The sequence below is a fragment of the Vigna unguiculata genome, chromosome 4 (genome assembly GCF_037176805.1).
Source record: "Vigna unguiculata cultivar grain cowpea cultivar isolate G323 ecotype 2 chromosome 4, ASM3717680v1, whole genome shotgun sequence".
Classification (NCBI taxonomy): Eukaryota; Viridiplantae; Streptophyta; class Magnoliopsida; order Fabales; family Fabaceae; genus Vigna; species Vigna unguiculata.
The window spans coordinates 45415993-45437661 of NC_140795.1; the positions used below are offsets into that span (position 1 = coordinate 45415993).

The 21669-nt window shown below is 33.3% G+C and overlaps 2 protein-coding genes across 2 annotated transcripts; one reads left to right on the plus strand and one right to left on the minus strand.

Annotated features, from left to right (window-relative positions):
* Nucleotides 1-715: 715 nt before the first annotated feature.
* Nucleotides 716-8326, plus strand: LOC114182137 (zinc finger CCCH domain-containing protein 48-like). Its single transcript, XM_028068913.2, has 9 exons — nucleotides 716-1528; nucleotides 2176-2271; nucleotides 3395-3484; nucleotides 3658-3759; nucleotides 5413-5559; nucleotides 5687-5806; nucleotides 5887-5946; nucleotides 7265-7362; nucleotides 7737-8326. Exons 1-9 carry the CDS (start codon nucleotides 1112-1114, stop codon nucleotides 7879-7881), a joined length of 1275 nt encoding a protein of 424 aa, XP_027924714.1. The 5' UTR covers nucleotides 716-1111; the 3' UTR covers nucleotides 7882-8326.
* Nucleotides 8327-17481: 9155 nt separating this feature from the next.
* Nucleotides 17482-21343, minus strand: LOC114182450 (GroES-like zinc-binding alcohol dehydrogenase family protein). Its single transcript, XM_028069319.2, has 6 exons — nucleotides 21111-21343; nucleotides 20929-20996; nucleotides 20385-20621; nucleotides 18762-19052; nucleotides 18302-18489; nucleotides 17482-17794 (listed from the first exon to the last, which is right to left on the minus strand). The coding sequence occupies exons 1-6, from the start codon at nucleotides 21226-21228 to the stop codon at nucleotides 17602-17604; spliced, it is 1095 nt and encodes a 364-aa protein (XP_027925120.1). The 5' UTR covers nucleotides 21229-21343; the 3' UTR covers nucleotides 17482-17601.
* Between the last annotated feature and the right edge of the window lie 326 nt (nucleotides 21344-21669).

Sequence of the window (21669 nt, forward strand, 5' to 3'; positions counted from 1 at the left end):
TAGTGAATGGGCTAAATCCGAATATACAAAACATTGTAACCAACTCAAAATATTGTAACTAAAATTGTAAATAAAAGTATTTAATGATATTTTAACAATATTATGAAGGTCAAATTCATTTTCTGTTGCTAAGATTTGTTTTTAATCACAATGATATTATTTAAATATTTATACGCGATTCCAAAATATTAAGACAAAAACTTTCCTCGTGGGAGTTGAACCCAATACTAATTGATTATTTTACTTACTCTTAAAATTATAATTTAAACTAAACTCATTTTCATTATTCTACCAAATTAATTTTGATGAATTGTGACGCATCTATTAGATTCTATTTACCGGTCATGTTTGTCCAAAAGCAGTGTCAACACATTTTCTATTGGTGCGGATAACAAAATAAAAAAAATTATCGTTCAAAGACATAATAAAATTTATGTATGAAATTTATAAAATAATTTTTTGACTACTGAATAATTTTTTATATTTTTATTTTTAATATTTTAAAATTATTTAGAAAATAATATATTAATTATAAAAAAAAATTATCAAAATTTAGTAAATCCATAAATTACAGGTCTAATATACGTGTAACAAAATACTAATAATTAAATTTGTCGATAATATATATATATATATATATATATATATATATATATATATATATATAACAGATTTCAGAAGAGCTGATCTTCTGGAGAAGTGTAGTTTCCACATTGTGGCGGGTCATACTGAGGTCAATTCCGTAATTCTACATGTCTTCAGAACTCACTGCTTACGTGTAGTTCACAAAATCTCTTCCCGATTCACTACACCGCACCAAATTCACGTCTCTCTAACGAACCCTAATCTCATCAATTAGGGTTTCTCTTTCCCACGAGCTTCACTTCACTTCACTCCCGCTTGATGATCACGCTATACATTCCCCTACATCTCCCCCCCAATATTTCTGAATTTATCTCGCACATGCTCCAATCTTTTCCCCAATCACAACCCTGCATCCGTTTTTCTTCAAATTGCGCTGGAAGATAATCAAAAGCTCTTCTCCCTTTCAATCCTAATTAACTCGATCAGATAAACGCACTCTCAATCACAGACTCTAGCTCGCTCGATCATGGACGTGGATGGGGGCAGCAAGCGTGTGTACAACCGTCTCGGTGGGGACGCGAAGCACCAGAAAGTGTGTTTCCACTGGCAAGCGGGCAAGTGCAATCGCTACCCGTGCCCCTTCCTGCACAGCGAATTGCCCGCATCTTCCCACGCCAACGGGGCCTCCTCGAAGCGTGCGTACGACAATACGGGCTTATCGGGATTCTCGGGCCAGCGCGGACGCCCCAATTTCAACAACACGTGGGGCCGTGGCGGGGGGCGCGGCGGCGGCGGCGGTAGAGGGGCGGTGGTGAAGGCGGAAAAAGTTTGCAATTATTGGATTCAGGGGAATTGTAATTATGGAGAGAGGTGTAAGTTCCTTCACTCTTGGAAAGTGGGAGATGGGTTTTCTTTGCTGACACAGCTCGAAGGGCATCAGAAGGTACAAGATAGATTCTATTAGATATGGGATTGGCACCGCTAAAGGTAGCGGTAAAGAAAGTAATCTCAATTAATTTTAAACTAGAAAATGAATTTTGATGTTGATTTGTTGTGTATGTGCGCGTAATCTTCTGATTACTTTACTGATATCGATTTCTTATCCATGTTGACCGTTGATTTAGTTTTACTCTATAAAGTGAGTTGATCAGTTTGGAGGAACTGCGTCCAATACCATATATTATAAAGTATAGACTCTTCTTGATAGTGAAAAGTTTTAAATCACGGTTGTGATTGCAGTTTTGTTTGATCCTTGATGTTGTGAGAAATTGCATAGAAATGTGGCTTAGCTGTGGTGACTTTAGACCTCGATGCTGCGGCTGAAATTGTGGTCACTGGCCGTTTGTTAAAACCTTTCAAGCATGTGCTTGACATCATATTTATCGTTGGATTCTACGATGCCATGTGATTATAATTCTAATTGTGTTTTAAATGCTGGTTGTGTGGCTTCATATATAGGGTTAAGTGTGAACTGAGCCTGTGTTAATGTAGGCTTTGTGAAATGTTGATATTTGATAACATGTTTACTAGTGTGTGTTTCGGTTATTAGAGTTGATGGTATGGGTCTTGTTGGTTTTGTTGAATGAACAGGCTGTGAGTGCAATCGCTTTTCCCTCTGGTTCAGATAAGCTGTATACTGGAAGCACTGACGAGACGGCTAGGATTTGGGACTGCCAGTCTGGAAAGGTGATAACTATCAGTGTTTTGCTTTGTTTTGTAATGCCAATTGACTCAATTTTAAATGTACATACAACTTCTCTTTTCCCGCAGTTGTGAATAATAGATATAGAACATGGTGCCTGAGAGATGATATCTCAGAAGATCTATGTATTTATATAAATTAAGGGTCTGAACCCGATCCAGAAGTAGAAAAGTAGACTAAAACCCTACACATCGGACTCTATATGACTGACAGTTATAACAACATACAACTTTTATGAAGTTATGCAAAATACAATAATAAACTTTTCTAACTCTTCCTCTCAAGCTGGAGCATATAGGTTGTATGTACCAAGCTTGGAACACAAAGACCTCTCAAAGTCTTAGAGCATTCGCAAGTTGATCATTATTGGGAGTTGATAAATTCAATACTAATTTACTTGCACAACAATTTCTCTTGAACAAATGACAAGCAATTTCTGTGTCTGGTTCTTTATTCAAACGTGATTAGAGACAATATGAAGTTCTGCTTGATTATCACTTTTGAATCTCACAAGGCTTCAACTTGTGGATAATTTGTTTGATCTACCCAAGTTCACAAGTGATCGATGTCGTTGTTCTGTGTATTTCCTTTATCTTCATACAACGGTCCTTGCCCTTCTCCTCTTTTATGGTATATGTTATTGTGAATCACAACATTATAGTGGGCATCACGAGGAATTTGCATGAATAGACTAACAACTTCAACAACAAAAGATTTGTTAGGTCTAGTAGTGATTGTGAAAAAAAGGAGCTTCACAACAAGGCTTCTATATCTCTTGGATTTGAAAAAGGTTTTCCTTATTTTATCATTAACATGGATATTGATCCATATGATTATAAAAAGGAGCTTCATATCAAGGCTTCTATATCCTTGGAGTAGGAGAATTTCTTTATTACTTCCAAGTTTGATTTTGCTTGTTCGTACCATGTGAAGCATGCATTATTCTGTCTCTTTAAAATGATTACAATTGACTTAATGCTCCTCTTTTCTCTATTTTGTTTCCAAATTTCAAGGTCTGCAGTAAATATTGTATTTTTCTTTATTTTTTATTTCCTTGTTGAAAAGGTGAGATTGATCTTGGTTTTGTTTGTCCTTGCTCCTTTGCAGTGTGTAGGTGTGATCAATCTTGGTGGTGAAGTAGGTTGCATGATCAGTGAAGGCCCCTGGGTTTTTGTTGGGATACCCAATTTTGTCAAGGTAGGAAAGAGAAATAGGCATCACTTTTGTTTTTCTCTTATTTTGTACCCTGCAAATTTTCAAATAAAATACATCTCTATAATTTAGTGAAATGCTTTTGCTATGGTATGTTCTTTTCACTGCTCCTTACATCATAAGTGATGTTCTTTTGGTTGATGACATTGATGCTGCAGGCCTGGAACACTCAAAATTTAATGGAGCTAAGTCTAAATGGCCCCGTTGGACAAGTTTATGCTCTTGTTGTAAGCAATGATATGCTCTTTGCCGGTACACAGGTAAATATTTTCTTTCCCTTTGACAATGATTTGTTTTTTTCAACTCATGATTTATTTTTTTCACCCAGTAAGTGGTCCTGATTTTAATTCTGATTATCTTCATGGTGCTTGGGATCTGTTGGATGAGATGAAAAAGTGCATTCCCATCTGTTATGCTTGTATGGATTAAACATTTTAGAGTTGCATCTTACAATAATGTTAGGGGACTAAAGTTGTGGCATTACAGATGACAATGTTTAGGTTAATTTTAGGGCTGATGGGTGAGGCTGACATCGGGCAATGAAGGCATTAAAGGAGAAACATTTAATAAGACTATTTGCCTTTTACCTTGCTATTGATACAATTTTGTAAGTGCAATATATTTGGAGAAAAATAACTAGGAGAATCGGTGGGGTATGTCTGGTTTGGGGCCTTGTAGGGAAAGGGAAGGGAGAAGAAAATTTTATTTTTAGTTTAAGAGTTATATGTTACTTATTATTATTAAAAGAATCAGAAGATTTATCATTTAGTTTATGATAATCTATCATTTTATTTTTCTTTTTTTTTATTAAAATGAGAAAATATTAATTAAAAATGGAAAAATTCTCCTTTTTCTTTTCCCCAAAATCGTACTCCCATACATACCTTAACGGTCAGTTTGTTTGCCATGAAAAGAGAAGAAATGCGTTGAAGAGCACTGCCTTTGAAATTTGCAATTGGTTTGACAAAAAAGAAGAAATGAACCGAAAGTGTTTTACTGTTCATTTCTTCTTAAATAACAGAAGAATTGCGCTGAACTGGCAACGAGAGAGTTTTTTTAGTTGCTTTCTTATTTTTCTATAAACAGTTTTATTTTATTTTATGAATAAATGTGTATATAATACTAACAATAATATGCATATTTTATTTATTTTTCTCTCTTTCTTTTCTTTTATACTCTATTTATTTTCAACCAAACAACTTCAATTTTTAGTCATTTCTTACCTCTTTCTCTTCCTTTCTTTTCTCTTTCACTCTCAATTTCTTTTCTCTCTAACCAACATAGCATAGACGAAATGAAAGGAAAATGACGGATGATAGGATTGTAAATAGTAAATAATTATGTCATAGCACAGGTCTTATGATGTAAAGGATTGGATTGGATGATGCTTTATAGCACTGACTACTCGCTAATAAAACAACCCATATTATTCTTTTAGGCCATCTAATTGGCCAAGAAGTTCTGTCTAATGCCTAGTTGCGCTTGCACATGAGGTGTGACAATTGTTTTTAAGCAATTGTCAGCTGGGAATGTGGGATATTTCTGATTGCTGGTGGATATCTTGGCTTGGACTATAGGCCATTGATTATGCCTAAGGAGGACTAATTCGTGATGCGGAGACTGTGATACCTTGAATCTCATATTATTTATGTGAAGGGTTGTGTGATGATCTCCAAGCATTAACTATTAAGGTAGTTGGGTACCTTTTAACTCCCAAACAATGAATCAATTTATGCTTCTGTGATCTTGGGAAATATTTTCAATAAAACTCAATCAAAACATCTTTCAAAGCCCATTGTATTTTGTTATTATTGAAAATGAGAACGGAATACCGAAGAAAAAGTTCTGACTTGTCTACACATTTGGAATACCATCTTAATTTTTAATATGTAATGAAATGACTTCTATTGCAGGATGGATCTATATTGGCATGGAAGTTTAATGTAGGTAATAACTGCTTCGAGCCAGCTGCATCACTTAAAGGTCATTCTCGTGGTGTTGTTTCATTAGTTGTTGGTGCTAATAGACTTTACTCTGGGTCAATGGACAATACAATAAGAGTAAGTTTTACGTGTGCTCCTTGTCATGTGTATTGTTCGTTTTCTTTGGTCTCTTTTTAAGCAATGTGATAATAGGGTTTGGTTTGTTAATTTGACACATTGCTTCCAATTGGTTGTTGTCCTTCAGGTATGGAACCTTGAAACCTTGCAATGTATACAGACACTAACAGAGCACACATCTGTTGTGATGTCTGTTCTCTGCTGGGAACAATTCCTTTTATCTTGTTCCTTGGACAAAACTGTGAAGGTTGGTTTTGCAAATTTTACTGGCTGTATATGTATTATTGACTATATGTAAGTTCTGCAATTAGTATTTGATTTCTGCAGGTATGGTATGCTACAGAAAGCGGAAACTTGGAAGTCACATATACTCACAATGAGGAACATGTATGTATTCTATTATTTACTTTTCCCTTGGATAATTGATTTATTATACTATGATGTTTGAAATGTTGATATCTCATAATTGTGTGGAATCAATCCTTAGTTCTGCTATCAATGATCCAGCTCTACTCCTCTTGAGCTGAACTCAAATTCTCCCAAGATGTATGTGGTTTAGAAAATATAAAAAATGTTGCCCAAGTTTCCGATCATGAAAAATACTCTGGGTAGTTTTGCTTTTGCATGCAACTGGATAGGGACTTGATCAGAAAGGAGCATATATATGTTGTAAGCTTTCCTTGGTGATAATACTATTCGAAATATTTCAATCCTCAAAAATAACGAGGTCACAAGACAAAAAAGTGACTTGAATATGGATATAGTAACACTTTCAAAGCATGCTTGTGTGGAGCATATCTAATAAGTGTTAAGCCATAGGGAAAGAAGTTTTGGAGCTGTATTGAAAAACCCCTCGATGACTAGAGATAGTGTAAAATACAATATACAAGTAGCTTAGGAACAATCCTCAGATTACAGATTGGCTTTGGAGGACTGAGTTAAGCATTAAATCATTTTGTACGACGATGTTAAAGCCCCTTTTAGATTTCATTAAAAGGGACACTTATCATACACGTACCAAGCCCAATAGTGCTAGACAGGGATGTGTATTGGAAAGAACTGTCCCACATTGACTAAAGATAATATTAAAATATAGCATATAAATAGGGGCAATTCTTACATTACTAATCAGTTTTGTAAAGTTAAGCTTAAACCAATTTCAAAGATGATATCGCAGTCTATCTTACATCCGTTGAAAGAAGCACGATTTATAAATATTACGCTCACCATATTTATACACGTACCAAGACTAAGTGTCGGAAAGAAGCACCATCTCTAATCCTCTAACCCAATATATTACTTATCAGAAAAAGGGTACCAAAGTAAATAGAGGGGGAGGGCAGTCCAATAGCTGTAAATATTTTATATATTGTAATTACAAAAATCTAGGAGGGTGAGAACATAGGCCATGCCTGCCTCCCCTGCATCTGTCACTGCTGCTATACTTCAGTCCACCTACTTTCTATTTTTTCGTGCACTCATTTGCTGCATTATTATTTTCAAGGTTTATTACTTTTTTGTTATAATATAACTGTTTCTTTCACTGAATAAAAATGAAAACGAAATGGAGTTATTGTTTTTACAAGGATGTATATTTATATATCCTTAACAGTAATTACTTGCACTTGAAATTTGGCTGGTGGGGTTTGTTGAGTGTGTGATGTGGTGGCTTTCATTATTCTGACGATTTTTTATTTGTGTGCAGGGTATACTTACCCTATGTGGGATGCATGACTCACAAGGCAAGCCCATTTTGTTGGGTGCTTGCAATGACAACACTGTGCGCCTCTATGATCTGCCATCGTAAGTAGTTGATCTCCTGTTCATGCTCTTATTTGGTTCTCTTATTTCCACTACAGAGTACAAACCACTAAATAATTGCCCCATATGGTTCTCTACAAAACTGAATTGTATGGTTTTTACTTCTATATGTTGCAAGTGGAATTAATGACTTGCATAATAAATTAAGCTTGTTTTTTTAATACAACCAAATGAAACCCAAGCCAGTTATCATTTCATATTAAAACTAGTAAGAGAGAAATACGCACAATGCTGAATAAATTTCAATTCTAGAGAAATAAGAACTTATATGGCTGTTTGTACTTGTGGTGGAAATAAAGTTTACATCGTATTCATTCATGCTCTCATTATTCAATGTTTGCCCCATTTCTTTTCAGATTTGCAGAGAGGGGTAAGATATTAACTAAACAAGAGGTACGAGCAATCCAGATAGGACCTAACGGCATATTCTTCACCGGAGATGGTACTGGTGAAGTAAGAGTGTGGAATTGGTCAGCGGAGGCAACCGCTACCGTCCAATAAAGTGACATTTACAATATGTTCCATTTAAATGTTTTACTAGTTTCTTCTGGTCTTCCTTTTTGTAATCGTTTTAGCTGCAAGAAGGGAATTAAGGCTGAGATTGGGAAGAGGCAGAAAAAGAGAGGTAAAGGGATTGTATGTAATTTAAGTTTGCGGAAGTAGTCTTGCGTTTAGAATGTGAGCTTTGGTTTTAGTGTTGAGTGGATATGCTTGGCGCAAAGCTGTGCTCAAGTAGGGCGTTCCTATTGATGCTTGTAACATTTTGTGAATTCACAACATTATTTAGCATTATTACTTAACACCTCCTACGCGTTTACACACACCAAATAAATGTTTGTTGCTTGTCATTTACAAGTAACTGGTCTTGTTTCATCTGTTGTATTATTTTTCTAGTGATCATGAGCTTGACGAAATATGAATACGATAACTCTTGTTTTCTTTTTTATTTGTATAATTAGGAGGTATAGTTCCTTCTTACTCGGTCGATGTATTTTTGGAGTAAAGTTGTCTTAGTTGTGATTTGATGTTCAGTTGCAGATTGGATTGTGAGAGAAATTGTGTCAAAGCTGATTGTGTTAATTTGTGTATCTTTAATTGTAGTTATTTTTATTTTGTTTCCTCTTAATAATAATCTTTCTTCCTGGTTTTGAAGCCATAATTGTTTCTGTAGGTGGAATACATCCTAATTAGTTACTGATATGTCCCTTATATATAGAGTTTAAATGTTTGTACATCACTTTTTCAATTTTTTAGATAAAATTATTGTCATCCAAATTTAAAAACGATTTATTGTACCGAACCTGATTATGTTTTCTGAGGGTGGGCAAAAAATTCAATTTTTATAATTCAATCCATTTTTTTTATGATTCAATCCATTTAATATCCATTCTATTAAAAGTTCAATCTATTTAAAATCTATTTTCTTAGATTTGGATATCAATTTAATCTACATTTTATATAATTTATGGATTGGATAATCATTCTCGAAATCTAGATTTTCAAAATAAATAATCCAAAATCCAAATTTTCACTTTATATATTTTGTTAGGTTAGGCTAAAGATTGAGACAGATTAGTTCAAATTTAGTCGTATTTGATTGAGTTGGCGTGATTCTATACAAAATTGGCCGAATTAGGTCAAATTTTGTCAAGTCAGTTCCGATCAAGATTTGACTTTGGACAAAATTTGGAAATATTTGGCCAAATCTGTCAAATTCTTTGGTGTCAGCCTTATGAACACAAATTTGGATCCACATCCATTATTTGGATCCAAAATGGATGTGGATTAGATTTTTGATAGGGTTGATACTATAGAATTTGGTAGATTTTTTGTCGAGGCCAACGAGGTCAAATTTTAGTATGGGATAAACTTGGATGACTTTCGAACGAATTTCGGTCGGGGACGATGTGACAAAATTTGGACCAAAGTTGACTTGACAAAATTTCAGTCGAGATTGACTTGACTGGATTCAACTGAATTTCGACCAGGGTCGATTTTGCCTCATACGACTACATTTTGGCCATAACCGACTTAGCCAAATATGGCCACATTTAGGTTAGGGCCTGATCAGTCAAATTTCGGTCATGGTTCATTCCACTAAATTCGTCGGCCGGGACCGACTTGACTGAATATGGTCAATTTTCGATCACGGCCGACTAAGTTAAATATAGTCAAATTTCGTTCTGGACTTAATCGACCGAATACGGTGCCGACTTGACCAAATTTTGGTCATGACTAACACGACTGAATTTGGCCAAATTTAGGTTAGGACCAACTCGCCTAAATATGACCAAATTCTGGTCACGATCGACTCTGCCAAATACGACCAAATTCAGGCTAGGACCAACTCGGTCAAATTTTGGTCGAGGCCAACACAATCGAATTTTGACCGGAGCCGACTCGACTGAATTTGGTCAAATTTCGATCGTGACAGACTTAGTTGAATACGGCCAAATTTCGATCGTGACCGACTCATTTGAATACGGCCAAATTTCACCCTAAGCCATCTCAGCCAAATACGAACAAATTTAGGTCAGGGCCGACTTGGCCAAATCTCAATCGGGGCCCTCGATTGACTTCGACCAAATTTTGAGTGGAGCCAACTAGGTTGAATACAGCCAAATTTTGGTCGCGGTTGTCTCGGTCGAATACGGTCAAATTTTATCTAGGTCGACTCAGCCCAATGTAGTCAAATTTGGGTCGGGGTGAACTCAACCAAATACTTCCAAATTTTGTCCAAGACCAGCTGGGCCAAATTTTGATCGAGACCGACTTGACAGAATTCAGCCAAATTTTGTACAGGGTCACGTCAACTCAATCAAATACGACTAAATTTGGACTAGTCGGTCTCAACTTTTAGCCTAACCTAACCAAAAATATAAACTAAAAATTTGGATTGAATATTTTGGATTATCCATTTTGAAAATCTAGATTTAGAGAATGAATATCCAATTCATAAAATATATAAAATATATATCAGATTGATATCCATATCTAATAAAATGAATTTTAAATGATTGAATTTTTAATAAAATAGATATATTAAATGGATTAGATCATAGAAAAAATAGATTGGATTATAAAAAATGGATTTTTTGCCCACCTTTGATTAGAATTTTGTGACACATCTCTTCGCATATTGAATGTAGAACAGAAAACTAATAAAAAAATATTACTTGCCAACATCTAAACACTTTTCTAAAATCATCCATGTAATGATAGCAAAAGCTTCAAATTATTGTTGTTGCATAAGGTTAGCTTTCATATTTCCGTTAAAATAATGTCCTTTCTCTTCCTTCTTTTGATCAATAAGAAACTATTATCTAAAGAAGGATAAACAACAAAGAAGAACCTTAGCTATACTGCAACCAGTAAACCAAAACACCATTATTTTATGAAAGAATCAAGTATTTCAGTACAATAATGTGAGACGTGCGACGTGGGACGTGGAAGGTGAGACGTGGACGTGATAAGTGGGACGTGGAACGTGCGACGTGAGACGTGGGATGTAGGATGTGAGACATGAGACATAGGACGTGGATCGTGGGACATAGGACGTGAGACGTGAGACGTAGGATGTGGGACGTGAGACGTGAAACGACGTGAGACGTGGGAGACGTGGAACGTAGGACATGAGACGTCGATGTGAGACGTGCGACGAGAGACGTTAGAGGAGAGACGTGAGACGTGAGATGTGGGACGTGAGACATGGACGTGGGACGTGGGGCGTGAGACGTGGAACGTGGGACGTGAGACGTGAGACGTGAGATGTGAGACGTAGGACGTGGAACGTGAGACGTGGAATGTGAGACGTAGAACATGAGACGTGAGATGTGAGACGTGGGAGGTGAGACGTGGGATGCGAGATGACGTGGAACGTAAGACGTGAGACAACGTGGGACGTAAGACATGAGATGTGAGACGTAAGACGTGAGACGTGGGACATGGGACGTGAGACGTTGAACGTGGGACGTGCAACATAAGACGTGCGACGAGAGACGTGATATGAGAGACGTGAGACATGAGACGTGAGACGTGGGACGTGGGACGTGGGACGTGAGACATGGGACGTGGGAAGTGGGACGTGAGACGTGGGACATAGGAAGTGGGACGTGAGACGTGGGATGCGGGACGTGGGACTTGGGACGTGAGACGTGAGAGACATGGAACGTGAGACGTCAGACGTGAGACATGGGACGTGGAACGTGAGACGTGAGACATGAGATGTGACACGTGAGACGTGGGACGTGGGACCTGGGACGTGAGACGTGAGACGTGAGACGTGAGAGACGTGAGACGTGAGACGTGAGAGACGTGAGACGTGAGAGACGTGCGACGTGAGACATACGACGTGCAACGTGCGACGTGAGACGTCCGTAAACACTAAACTTTAAAATTTATATTCATAAACTTTAAACCTTACAATTTAATTGAAAATTTTAGAAGTTTAATAAAGAAATTGTTAATGTATCCATAAGTTTTTACTAACAAATTTAAATTATACTCTTGTAAAAAAAATTATTAATAAAAAAAGATTAAATACACATAAAAGTGAAAGAATAAAAATATGAGGGTAAAAGTAATAATTAATGTTTATTTAACACATAAAAATTAAAATTATGAAGATAACAACAATAATTTATAATATTGAACTCTTAAATGAGCGAAAGGAAGTAGAGGATGATCTGAAAAGTTAAACTAAGGATAGGCAAAAAATCTAATTTTCATGATCTAATCCATTTTTGCTATGATTCAATCCATTTAATATTTATTTTATTAAAAATTCAATCCATTTTATTGGATTTGGATATCAATCTGATATACATTTTATATATTTTATGGATTGTATATTCATACTCTAAATCTAGATTTTCAAAATAGATAATCCTAAATATTCAATCCAAATTTTTAGTTTCTATTTTTGGTTAGGTTAGGCTAAAGGTTTAGACGAACTAGCCCAAATTTAGTCGTATTTGATTGAGTTGGCATGACCCTATACAAAATTTGGCTGAATTAGGCCAAATTCTGTCAAGTCGGTCTCGATCGAGATTTGGCCCAGCTGATCCTGCACAAAATTTGGAAGTATTCGGTTGAGTTCACCCCGACCCAAATTTGACTGCATTGGGCTGAGTCGACCTAGACAAAATTTGACCGTATTCGGCCGAGACAACCGCGACCAAAATTTGGCTGTATTTCGCCTAGTTGGCTCCAGTCAAAATTTGGTCGAATTCAATCGAGTTGGCCCCGATTGAGATTTGACCGAGTCGGCCCTGGCCCAAATTTAGTCGTATTCGACTGAGACGACCTAGGATGATATTTGGCCGTATTCAAATGAGTCGGTCACGATCAAAATTTGGCCGTATTCAACTGAGTCGGCCACGATCGAAATTCGGCCGAATTCAGTCGAGTCGGCTCTGGTCAAAATTCGGTGGTCGTGTTGGCCTCAACCAAAATTTGACTGAGTTGGTCTTGGCCTGAATTTGGTCGTATTTGGCAGAGTCGATCACGACCGAAATTTGGTCATATTTAGGCGAGTTGGTCCTGACATAAATTTGGCCAAATTTAATCGAGTTGGTCATGACCAAAATTTGGTCGACTCGGTACTAGCCCAAATTTAGTCGTATTTGGTCGAGTAAGTCCCGAATGAAATTTGACTATATTCAACTTAGTCGGCTGTGATCGAAATCTGGCCATGTTCAGTCAAGTCGGTCCCGACTGACAAATTTAGTGGAGTCAACCCTGACCGAAATTTTGACTAATTAGGCCCTGGCCCAAATGTGGTCATATTTGGCCAAGTTGACTATAGCCAAAATTTGGTCATATTATCCAAAATAGCCTTGGCCGAAATTCAGTAGAATCTAATCAAGTCGATCTCGACTGAAATTTTGTCAAGTCGACCTTGGCCCAAATTTGGTCACGTTGTCCTCGACCGAAATTCGTTCGAAAGTCATCCAAGTTTATCTCATGCTGAAATTTGGCCTCGTTGGCCCCAACAAAAAATCTGTCAAATTCTATGGTATCAGCTTATGTACACAAGTTTTAAAAAATTGAATTTAAATTTATTTTATGAAAAATGAATTTTGGATTATGAACTTGATCCAAATATTTGGATCTAGATTTAAACTTGATCTAAATATTTGGATCTGGATTTTAAAAAAATTCAATCTACTTTTTTTGAAAAAATGGATTTGGATCGAAAATCTAATCCAATTATTTGGATCCAAAATGGATGTGGATTGAATCATTAAAAATTCAATCCATGATGATGTTTTCCTTGAGTCTCTTGAATGGAAATGTTCAAATTAACATCTCTAATTCATAATTAGCATTGATTTTGTTTATTTTTTTTCTCTACAGAAAAAAAATATGGGATTGAAAAAAAGTCACCTACACTGTATGATTAACTATTTTTAGTCAGAGGAAAGTTTAAGTAATTTAATGGCATGTTTTCTTATAACTACAGAGATATCATTTTCACAATTTTAAACTTCCAAAATTCAAATGATGGATAATGTTGGAAGATAAATATATTCATAATTTCAAGCTTTCAAAATCTCGTGAATTAAAGAAATGTTACATTTAGTTATGCGTTAATTTTAACAATATTAAAAAAAATAAGGAAAAAAAAATATGAAGGAATGCCATTGCCGTTGTAGTACTTTTGCTATTATGGTGAGAGCGAGAATAGGAGAAAAATATTTCAAACACTCTTATAATCGTTTTTCTCAAATTAGTATGTGCTAATTAAGTCAACAAATGATTACTGTTAACTTTAAAAATTAAAATAAATTACTTTTTTAATTAGAAATCTTCAAAATTACTTTTAAATTAGATTAAATATGTTTTTTTTTTATCTCAAAACTATGAGAAACTTGGAATTAGTTATTTTTTGAAATTTTTATCTAGTTTAGTCCTTCAATGCTAGAAATATGTAGATTTAATTTTTTTAATCAAATTTTATTAAGTTGATTTGATGTTTCAAACGTGTTTGATGATAGCATCTGAACTATTTACATTATTCAATACATTTTCATTTTAATATTAGTTATTATGAAAAACATTTAAATATAGAAAAACTTAATAAATTTGATTAAAACGACTAAATTAATGCAAGTTGAAGGACTCAATTGAATAAAAATTTTAAAGATAAACTAATCAAATTTTAATTTTTACTAAAAGTGAAATGATAAAATTATATTTAACTTTTTAAATAATTCTCAATTTGAAAAACCAGTCAAATTTATGAGACTTTAAATATCCTTTTTACATTTAGGGTTAAAAATATTAATTTCAAATTTGAAGGATTACCACAAAAATTTTATTTAAATTTTAGAAACTACAAAAATATCTTAATAAACGAAGTTAAATAAATAAGTTTTCCCATTATAACTTTAGTGACGCATGCGATTCTTAACATGAATGTTGGTAATGATGCCAACTTGTGGAGACAATTAATAATGTGATAAGAAATGAAAATATTCTCAAATAAATAATTTAAAAAATAAATTTAAAAGACTAAGACTGAGTTTGATTTTGGGAGAACTTTTTGGAAATAAAGCTTTTGTTTTGCATTTAGTGATTTGCAGATAAAGGAGAAGACGGATTTATAAGATTGTAATCTTTCGATTTAATCACATGAAATAAAATTGAATTTGTTTTTAATCTTTTAACAGTAAAATTTAAAATTAATTTTTCTTTAAAATTTTATATTAATTTAGTATTCCATTTTTAAAAATACGTAAATTTAATATTTTTAATTAAAATTTGTTAAATTTATTTAATATTTTTTAGCTAACATTAAAACGAAAATGTGTCAAAAATTCATTAAACATGTTTGAAACGTCAACTAAATTTAACAAAATTTGATTAAAATTATTAAATTTACATATTTCTAAAATCGAGAGACGGATGGAACTAATTACAATTTTTACTAAAAGTTAAGACATAAAAAAACATATTTAATCCATTAAAATATTATTTTATATATCATATAACATTCACAATATTATTTTCTTTAATTTTCTCCATTTTCACTCTCTTTTCTACATTTTTCTCTCCTTTTTTTACTCCTTAATTAAATTTTTGGTATCTGATTTCTTTTGGTTATTTCCTCATTTCTCTTTGGGTTATTACTACTAAGTGGGTCAACAACCACTACCATTGACCATATTCGGAAACTTCGAAAGTACATTTATTCCAGTAGAGCTATACTTCTAAATCATAATATTATAATTAATATATTATTATAATATTATAATTCAGTATTGATGGCCCACAGGGTTTGGTGGTTCCATGCCATTGAGAATGATATTTAATAAAATAAATAAATACATAAATAAATAAGTAAATAAAAGAAATGTAAATGACCTAACTCTAACTTTTGATCATGGCAGCTTCATATGGACCACTCAAAAATGTTTGATTTCGTTTCGTGTATTATTGTATTTCACTTCTTCGATTCAATTCTTTTGGTCTTTTTGATTCGGGGTCTAACAGTTCTATAATTGCAACTGAGTCCTGTTTTCAGTAATTCTAAGCCACACGAAACTCCTAGCAATCCTAGATATTCCAAAAATGAAAAAAAAGTGTTGATGTCGACCCAAATTAACATATTATAATTAATTAATTTTAACTAATACAAGTTTTATTTAAATTATTTTCATAATTTTCAGATTTTAGGTTTAAAAAAAATCATCTCTAATTATTATTATTTTGTTTTCACGTAAGAAAATAGTTTCTACAACTGTTATTTTAACTATTTAACATCACTTTAAGACTTAAGGTATATTTAACCGGAATAAAAAATGTTATTTTTTTGTTACAGTTCTTAATCGAGACATATTTCATTGTTACTGTTTCGGTTCTAATGGTAACTGAAATGAAATGCGTAATAAACGTTAAAAGTTAAAAAAAAAAAATTCAGTTTGATTTATGTTGATTTATTTTTAATTTAATTTGTGTTGTTTATAGTTTTAAGTTAAATTATTCTTTTGGTTTTTGTATTTGTCAGTTAATGTCAATTTGGTTCTCAAATTTTTTCTGTTTCAATTTAGTCCTTATTTTAAAAAAATGATTCAATTTGGTTCTTACCGTTAGTTTAATCAAACAGTATTAAAGTCAATGTCACATGTCAATTTCTGATTATTTTGATTTTTTTTTTATTTTTTACATATGTCATTTCATAGTTGTGTAACATGTCAAAATGATTTTATTTGATCCCTATATTTATTTTTAGTTTCAATTTAATCCCAATTTTTTCAAAAATAAAGTAATATTGTTCCTCCTTAAATTGACACTCAATCTACTTTTGTATAAATCTTATAGTGATATTTTTACTAAAATTAAATTTTTATTAAATATTTCTAGAAATATTTTTAAATTAATGAACAACATTTTAATCTTTAAAATGATAAAATGATGAACTTACATAATTATAGTAAATAATTATATATAAAAAAATTATGAAAAAATAGTAAAATATAATAAAGAATTGTTAGTAAATTATAGTCAATCCATCTTCAACCTATTTCAAACTTACTTAATCCATGAATTAAGTAAATCTAATTCAGTTTAACCGACATTTAAAAAAATGATTTTTTTTCTATCTAACTCGATTAAAACCCAAGGTAAATCCAGTTAACTCACAAGTTTGTATCTATGTTAAAATTAAATAATTATTATTGAATTGCACTTTAGCTACCTTTGATCGATTTTCTGACTTTTTTCTCAGAAAAAACTGAGATGCTACTATGCTCAAAATTCAATAATTTATCAGTTCTCTGTGCTTTTTAAACGTTTTAATTGTATCATAATTGGGTCAGAAACATAACGGATTAAAAATTTTGACTTGAATCCACGAACTACGATGGCTTTTTCTTTTCAGTTGGATTTATTCAACCGACCAATCCAAATTGAGTTTTTAAGTAGTATCCAAATTAATAATGTGCAGCATTCATGATTCTTCTTAAGAACCAAAATGAAGATTTAATCTCTCAATGGCTTACTTATTAACAAATTTGAGGGTTTACTCATTCACATATTAAGAAAAGCAAAGGTTTCACCTCATAACTGAATCTGTAGATGCTGCAGTTACCATTCACATTTTCACAAGTGCTTCTTTGAGCCACTTTATTCATAAACCAAGTGATAAATACATTGGTATTTAGCATGAGCATGAGCATGAACATGTAAGTACATGATTTGTTCAAAATAAGACAATTTCTAAAGATTGAACATGACCTTGATGGCAGTACCACCACGAGCACTTGTTTCAAAGGCTTCTTCCACTTCCTTTTGAGAGAACCCAAACCTGTGAGTTATAAGTGGTTTCACATCGATTTTTCCACTCCTTAGAAACTCAAGACAAAGAGGCCATGTGTTCATATAGCGAAAAACTCCAATCACATCAACTTCCCTGAATAATGTATGATAAACCATCACTACCAAATGTCATACATCATAAACTTTTTAAGAGAATCAAATTGTTGCATCTGATATACGTAGTGTATGCATGAATCATAGTCTCTTAAACATGACATAAGTTCTTGTTATTTATTATTTTAATAAAGGTTAAATATGTTTTTAGTCCCTAAATTTTAATGCAAAATTGGAATTCGTCTTTGTTTTAAACTTTAATATAATTTGGTCCTTAAATTTTAAAAATGAATGGATATAGTCCTTTTAACCCATTTGCATTTTAGATTGACATTTGAATTATTTACACCATTTGACATATTCTAACTCAAATGTCAGTCTGAAACACCGTTTAACATGTAAATAAAATTAACATCGTTAGATTAAGAGGACTAAAGGATTTGGAACCAAAATATATCAAAGTTTCGGACAGAAACGGATTCCAATTTCATATCCAAATTTAGGGATTAAAAATATATTTAACCTTTTTAATAAAATCAACATATACCTTGCTGCAGCAGGGGTGAGTGGGACGGTCATTTCAGAATGTCCCATTCCCACTAGGCAAACTTTGCCACCGGGCTGAGTAGCACCCAGTGCTGTAGACATGGTTTTGTCAAAACCAGCACAATCAAAGGTAACATTTATAGCAGCTCCCATAACCTTTTGTATCAGCTCAATTTCTTCAGCCACATCCTACAAAGAAGTGTATTTAAAATATGGTTTCATTGCTATTCATGGATGCACACAGAAATGCACAGTAAATATATAAATGTGTTGTCACACAAACACATTTAAATGGCCTTCTTTCAAAACCATATTACAGAAACCAAGCACTAAAACCTGACAACTGAAGACAGAGAGTAATAAGTGGTGATCTAACAACAGTTCTTTCAAGGAGAAGAGCATATTAAGTGTCAACAGAATATATAGGAAATGATGAATGGAGACATAACGATTCTAAATACCTGAATGTTTGTTGAGACTTTAACAATGTCATCTGCACCAAGAGATTTTGCAACAGATAAACGATAGTCATCAACATCCACAATGACAGTCCTGGGTGCCCCAAAAGCACGAGCTGCAAGCAGTGTAACAAGTCCTATGGGTCCAGCTCCCATGACCAACACATTTGTTTCTGGTCCAATATTAGCTCTTCTACAAGCATGAAGACCAACACTTAAGGGTTCACACATGGCCCCCTCCTCTAGGCTCACATTGTCTGGAAGCTTAAAACATAGGTCTGCAGGATGCACTATCTATAAAAGAGAAAAAGGAAACTCAAACAAGGGTTTTCATTGGAGTTCACCCATGGCTATAATTATTATTTGTAATTTACTAGTCATGGTCATATCATATGTACATGATAGACTACAAGATAACCATTGTCTCATACTTAGGAATATTCAGTACAAGAGTTCAGTTTCAATTACATGCCTGGAATCAGAGTAAGAGCAGTTTTAAATAGAACACTTTCCAATGCAAAAATCATAATTCACACTGAAAAAAATCATATTAAACATTAAATATCAAAGTTGAATACTCAAACTGGACAGCACATTATTCTTATTATCCTTGCAAGTTGAGTGGATTCTTGCAGGTTTTGTTCATAACATTTTAAGTAGTATGTATGTTCAAAGCTGTGTGTTTACAAAATATTCTGTAAAGCAATCACTTACCTTGTTATAATGTTTCTGTGAACAAGTGTTGAAGATTATCATATGGAAAGCTGATGATACTAATACATACAGCATGGCAATTAAGATACTAAGATGGTATCCATGATTTTAATTCTCGATTGAATATATTAGTCAATTGAGATTTACTAATTATAATTTTTGAAACCTATTAGTCAATTGAGATTTTCCACCAGACTCTAGATTTCATCCCAGAATATCCAGATCTTCATCTAGAAAAACAATTCCTTGGCTTATATAGGCCCCAGATTGATTTCAAAAGGCATACCCTTCATTTACTTATGAAATGCTTCACAGCACAGTTATCAAGCATCCAAGAACACACTGTTTGCTACAATTTGGTTCATGTTAAAACTCAAAATAAAATAAATTTATATTTTCAGTTCCTTCTTCTAGATATTTGAAAAATCAAAGGTGGGGGAGAAAATTGACAAAGAAACTTCCCACTTGTAATTGAGAGTCATTGACATGAAAACAGTTGGTTTCATTTCAACATTTTACTTGTTTCTTCAGAAATTCCATGAATTTATTTATGCTTAATCTGGCAAATAAAAAGACTACTGTCACAACATTTGAGAGAGATTCTATACAAATCTCTCATGATGAGGCATATAAAGAATAGTCCCTTGGATATAATATACAGATGTCATTCCATAAGTACTTTTAGATGGTCTGAATTTACACATTTGTAAAATGAAAAACATTTGTGAAACTATAATGATGATCTGTGCAGACATTTATAGAAACAGAATACAACAGATCACATTACCTATTCATCGTATGGTTTTAAAATTTTAGTCTACTAGAATATTAGGCAGTTAGTCTCTTCACAGGATTTTAAAAGCAGTTTTGTTAACTGATTCTATACTTAATGGCATGGAATTTGTATCAAACCTGATTAGCCAGGGAACCATGAACTGGTGGAGTAGCAAAAAACTTCATTTCATCACACAAATTATATCGACCCTGTTTGCAGTGGCCGCATCGCCAGCAACTGATCCCAGGTTCAAGCGCCACACGGTCACCAGGCACCAAATTTGTTACCTGATTACCAACTTCTTCTATGATCCCAGCACACTCATGACCAATAACCATTGGTTCCTTAACTATAAAGTGTGCACACCTAAGTGTCTGAAAAGTAAATGAAACAACAAATTTGAAAATTTTCAACGGAGAAAACATAGATAAACGCAAGAAATAACCCCTACAACAAAAAATTTCAACCTAATAAAAAACTCACATCCTCTTGCCTGCTGTCTAACCAAAGAATGCAAAAAACAAATAAATAAAATAATTAATGTAATCAATCATAGATTGCTAATTTAACTGAGCAGATCTTGTAGCAAATTAATTAGACATAGATAATCAAACTCCTCCAACACAGCTTCATCACTTCTAATCTTACTATTGAAAGTAGATGCAACAAGATTATATGTACCTTAAGGTAGTGAACATCACTCCCACAGATACCAACAGCCTTCATTCTAACTCTGACATCATGGGGTCCTTCCAAAACACAAATTATTTGAAAATGGCAGTGAAAACATCATCAATAAAAGAATTTGAAAACAGAAAAAAACCAGAATGAAATGATTGAGTTAATTGTGGAAAAATGAATACCTAGAACAGGAAGCTTGAAAGGTTGAATCTTGAGATTGTTTATACCCAGAAGCCAAGCAGCCATATTCTCTTCTTTGTCTTCTCCATTATCACCAATTGACATTCCCCCCTTACCCATTTCCCTTCTCTTTCTAATCTTTGGAAGCTTTCTGAGATAGAAAGATTTATACTTTCTGCGATGAACAATGAGTTGTGCTTTCTTTCCTTGGTTGACTAGTATTTTTTTTTTTGTTAAGATTTTCTTTGTTCCTATATAATTAAAATTTATAACTAATAAAAAAAACTTAGTTTATAAAATATCATATATTAAAATTTACAATATACACATAGTTTTACTATACAGATTAAATATTTAATTGTGTAACCATGTGACCTTTGTTGAACTAAATAAATATTCATTTTTGTATAAGCATAATTTACAATACACAAATATGTTTATTTTAAGAATCATATTATACTTAAAATTAATAGATCTGACTTTAAGTTTACTGTAAATAATTATGATATAGTTTTCCATTACTGTAAATTTATTTTAAAATATTACTAACTTTATTGAATT

What these genes read in the sequence shown, in the direction of transcription:
- LOC114182137 (XM_028068913.2), top strand. Translation starts at nt 1,112, where the DNA reads ATGGACGTGGATGGGGGCAGCAAGCGTGTGTACAACCGTCTCGGTGGG. An exon ending in GGATACCCAATTTTGTCAAG is followed by an intron (nt 3,485 to 3,657) that starts GTAGGAAAGAGA and finishes TTGATGCTGCAG; the next exon opens with GCCTGGAACACTCAAAATTT. An exon ending in CAATGGACAATACAATAAGA is followed by an intron (nt 5,560 to 5,686) that starts GTAAGTTTTACG and finishes GTTGTCCTTCAG; the next exon opens with GTATGGAACCTTGAAACCTT.
- LOC114182450 (XM_028069319.2), bottom strand. Translation starts at nt 21,228, where the DNA reads ATGGGTAAGGGGGGAATGTCAATTGGTGATAATGGAGAAGACAAAGAA. An exon ending in TTTCAAGCTTCCTGTTCTAG is followed by an intron (nt 20,997 to 21,110) that starts GTATTCATTTTT and finishes GTGTTTTGGAAG; the next exon opens with GACCCCATGATGTCAGAGTT. An exon ending in CTCACCCCTGCTGCAGCAAG is followed by an intron (nt 17,795 to 18,301) that starts GTATATGTTGAT and finishes TACATTATTCAG; the next exon opens with GGAAGTTGATGTGATTGGAG.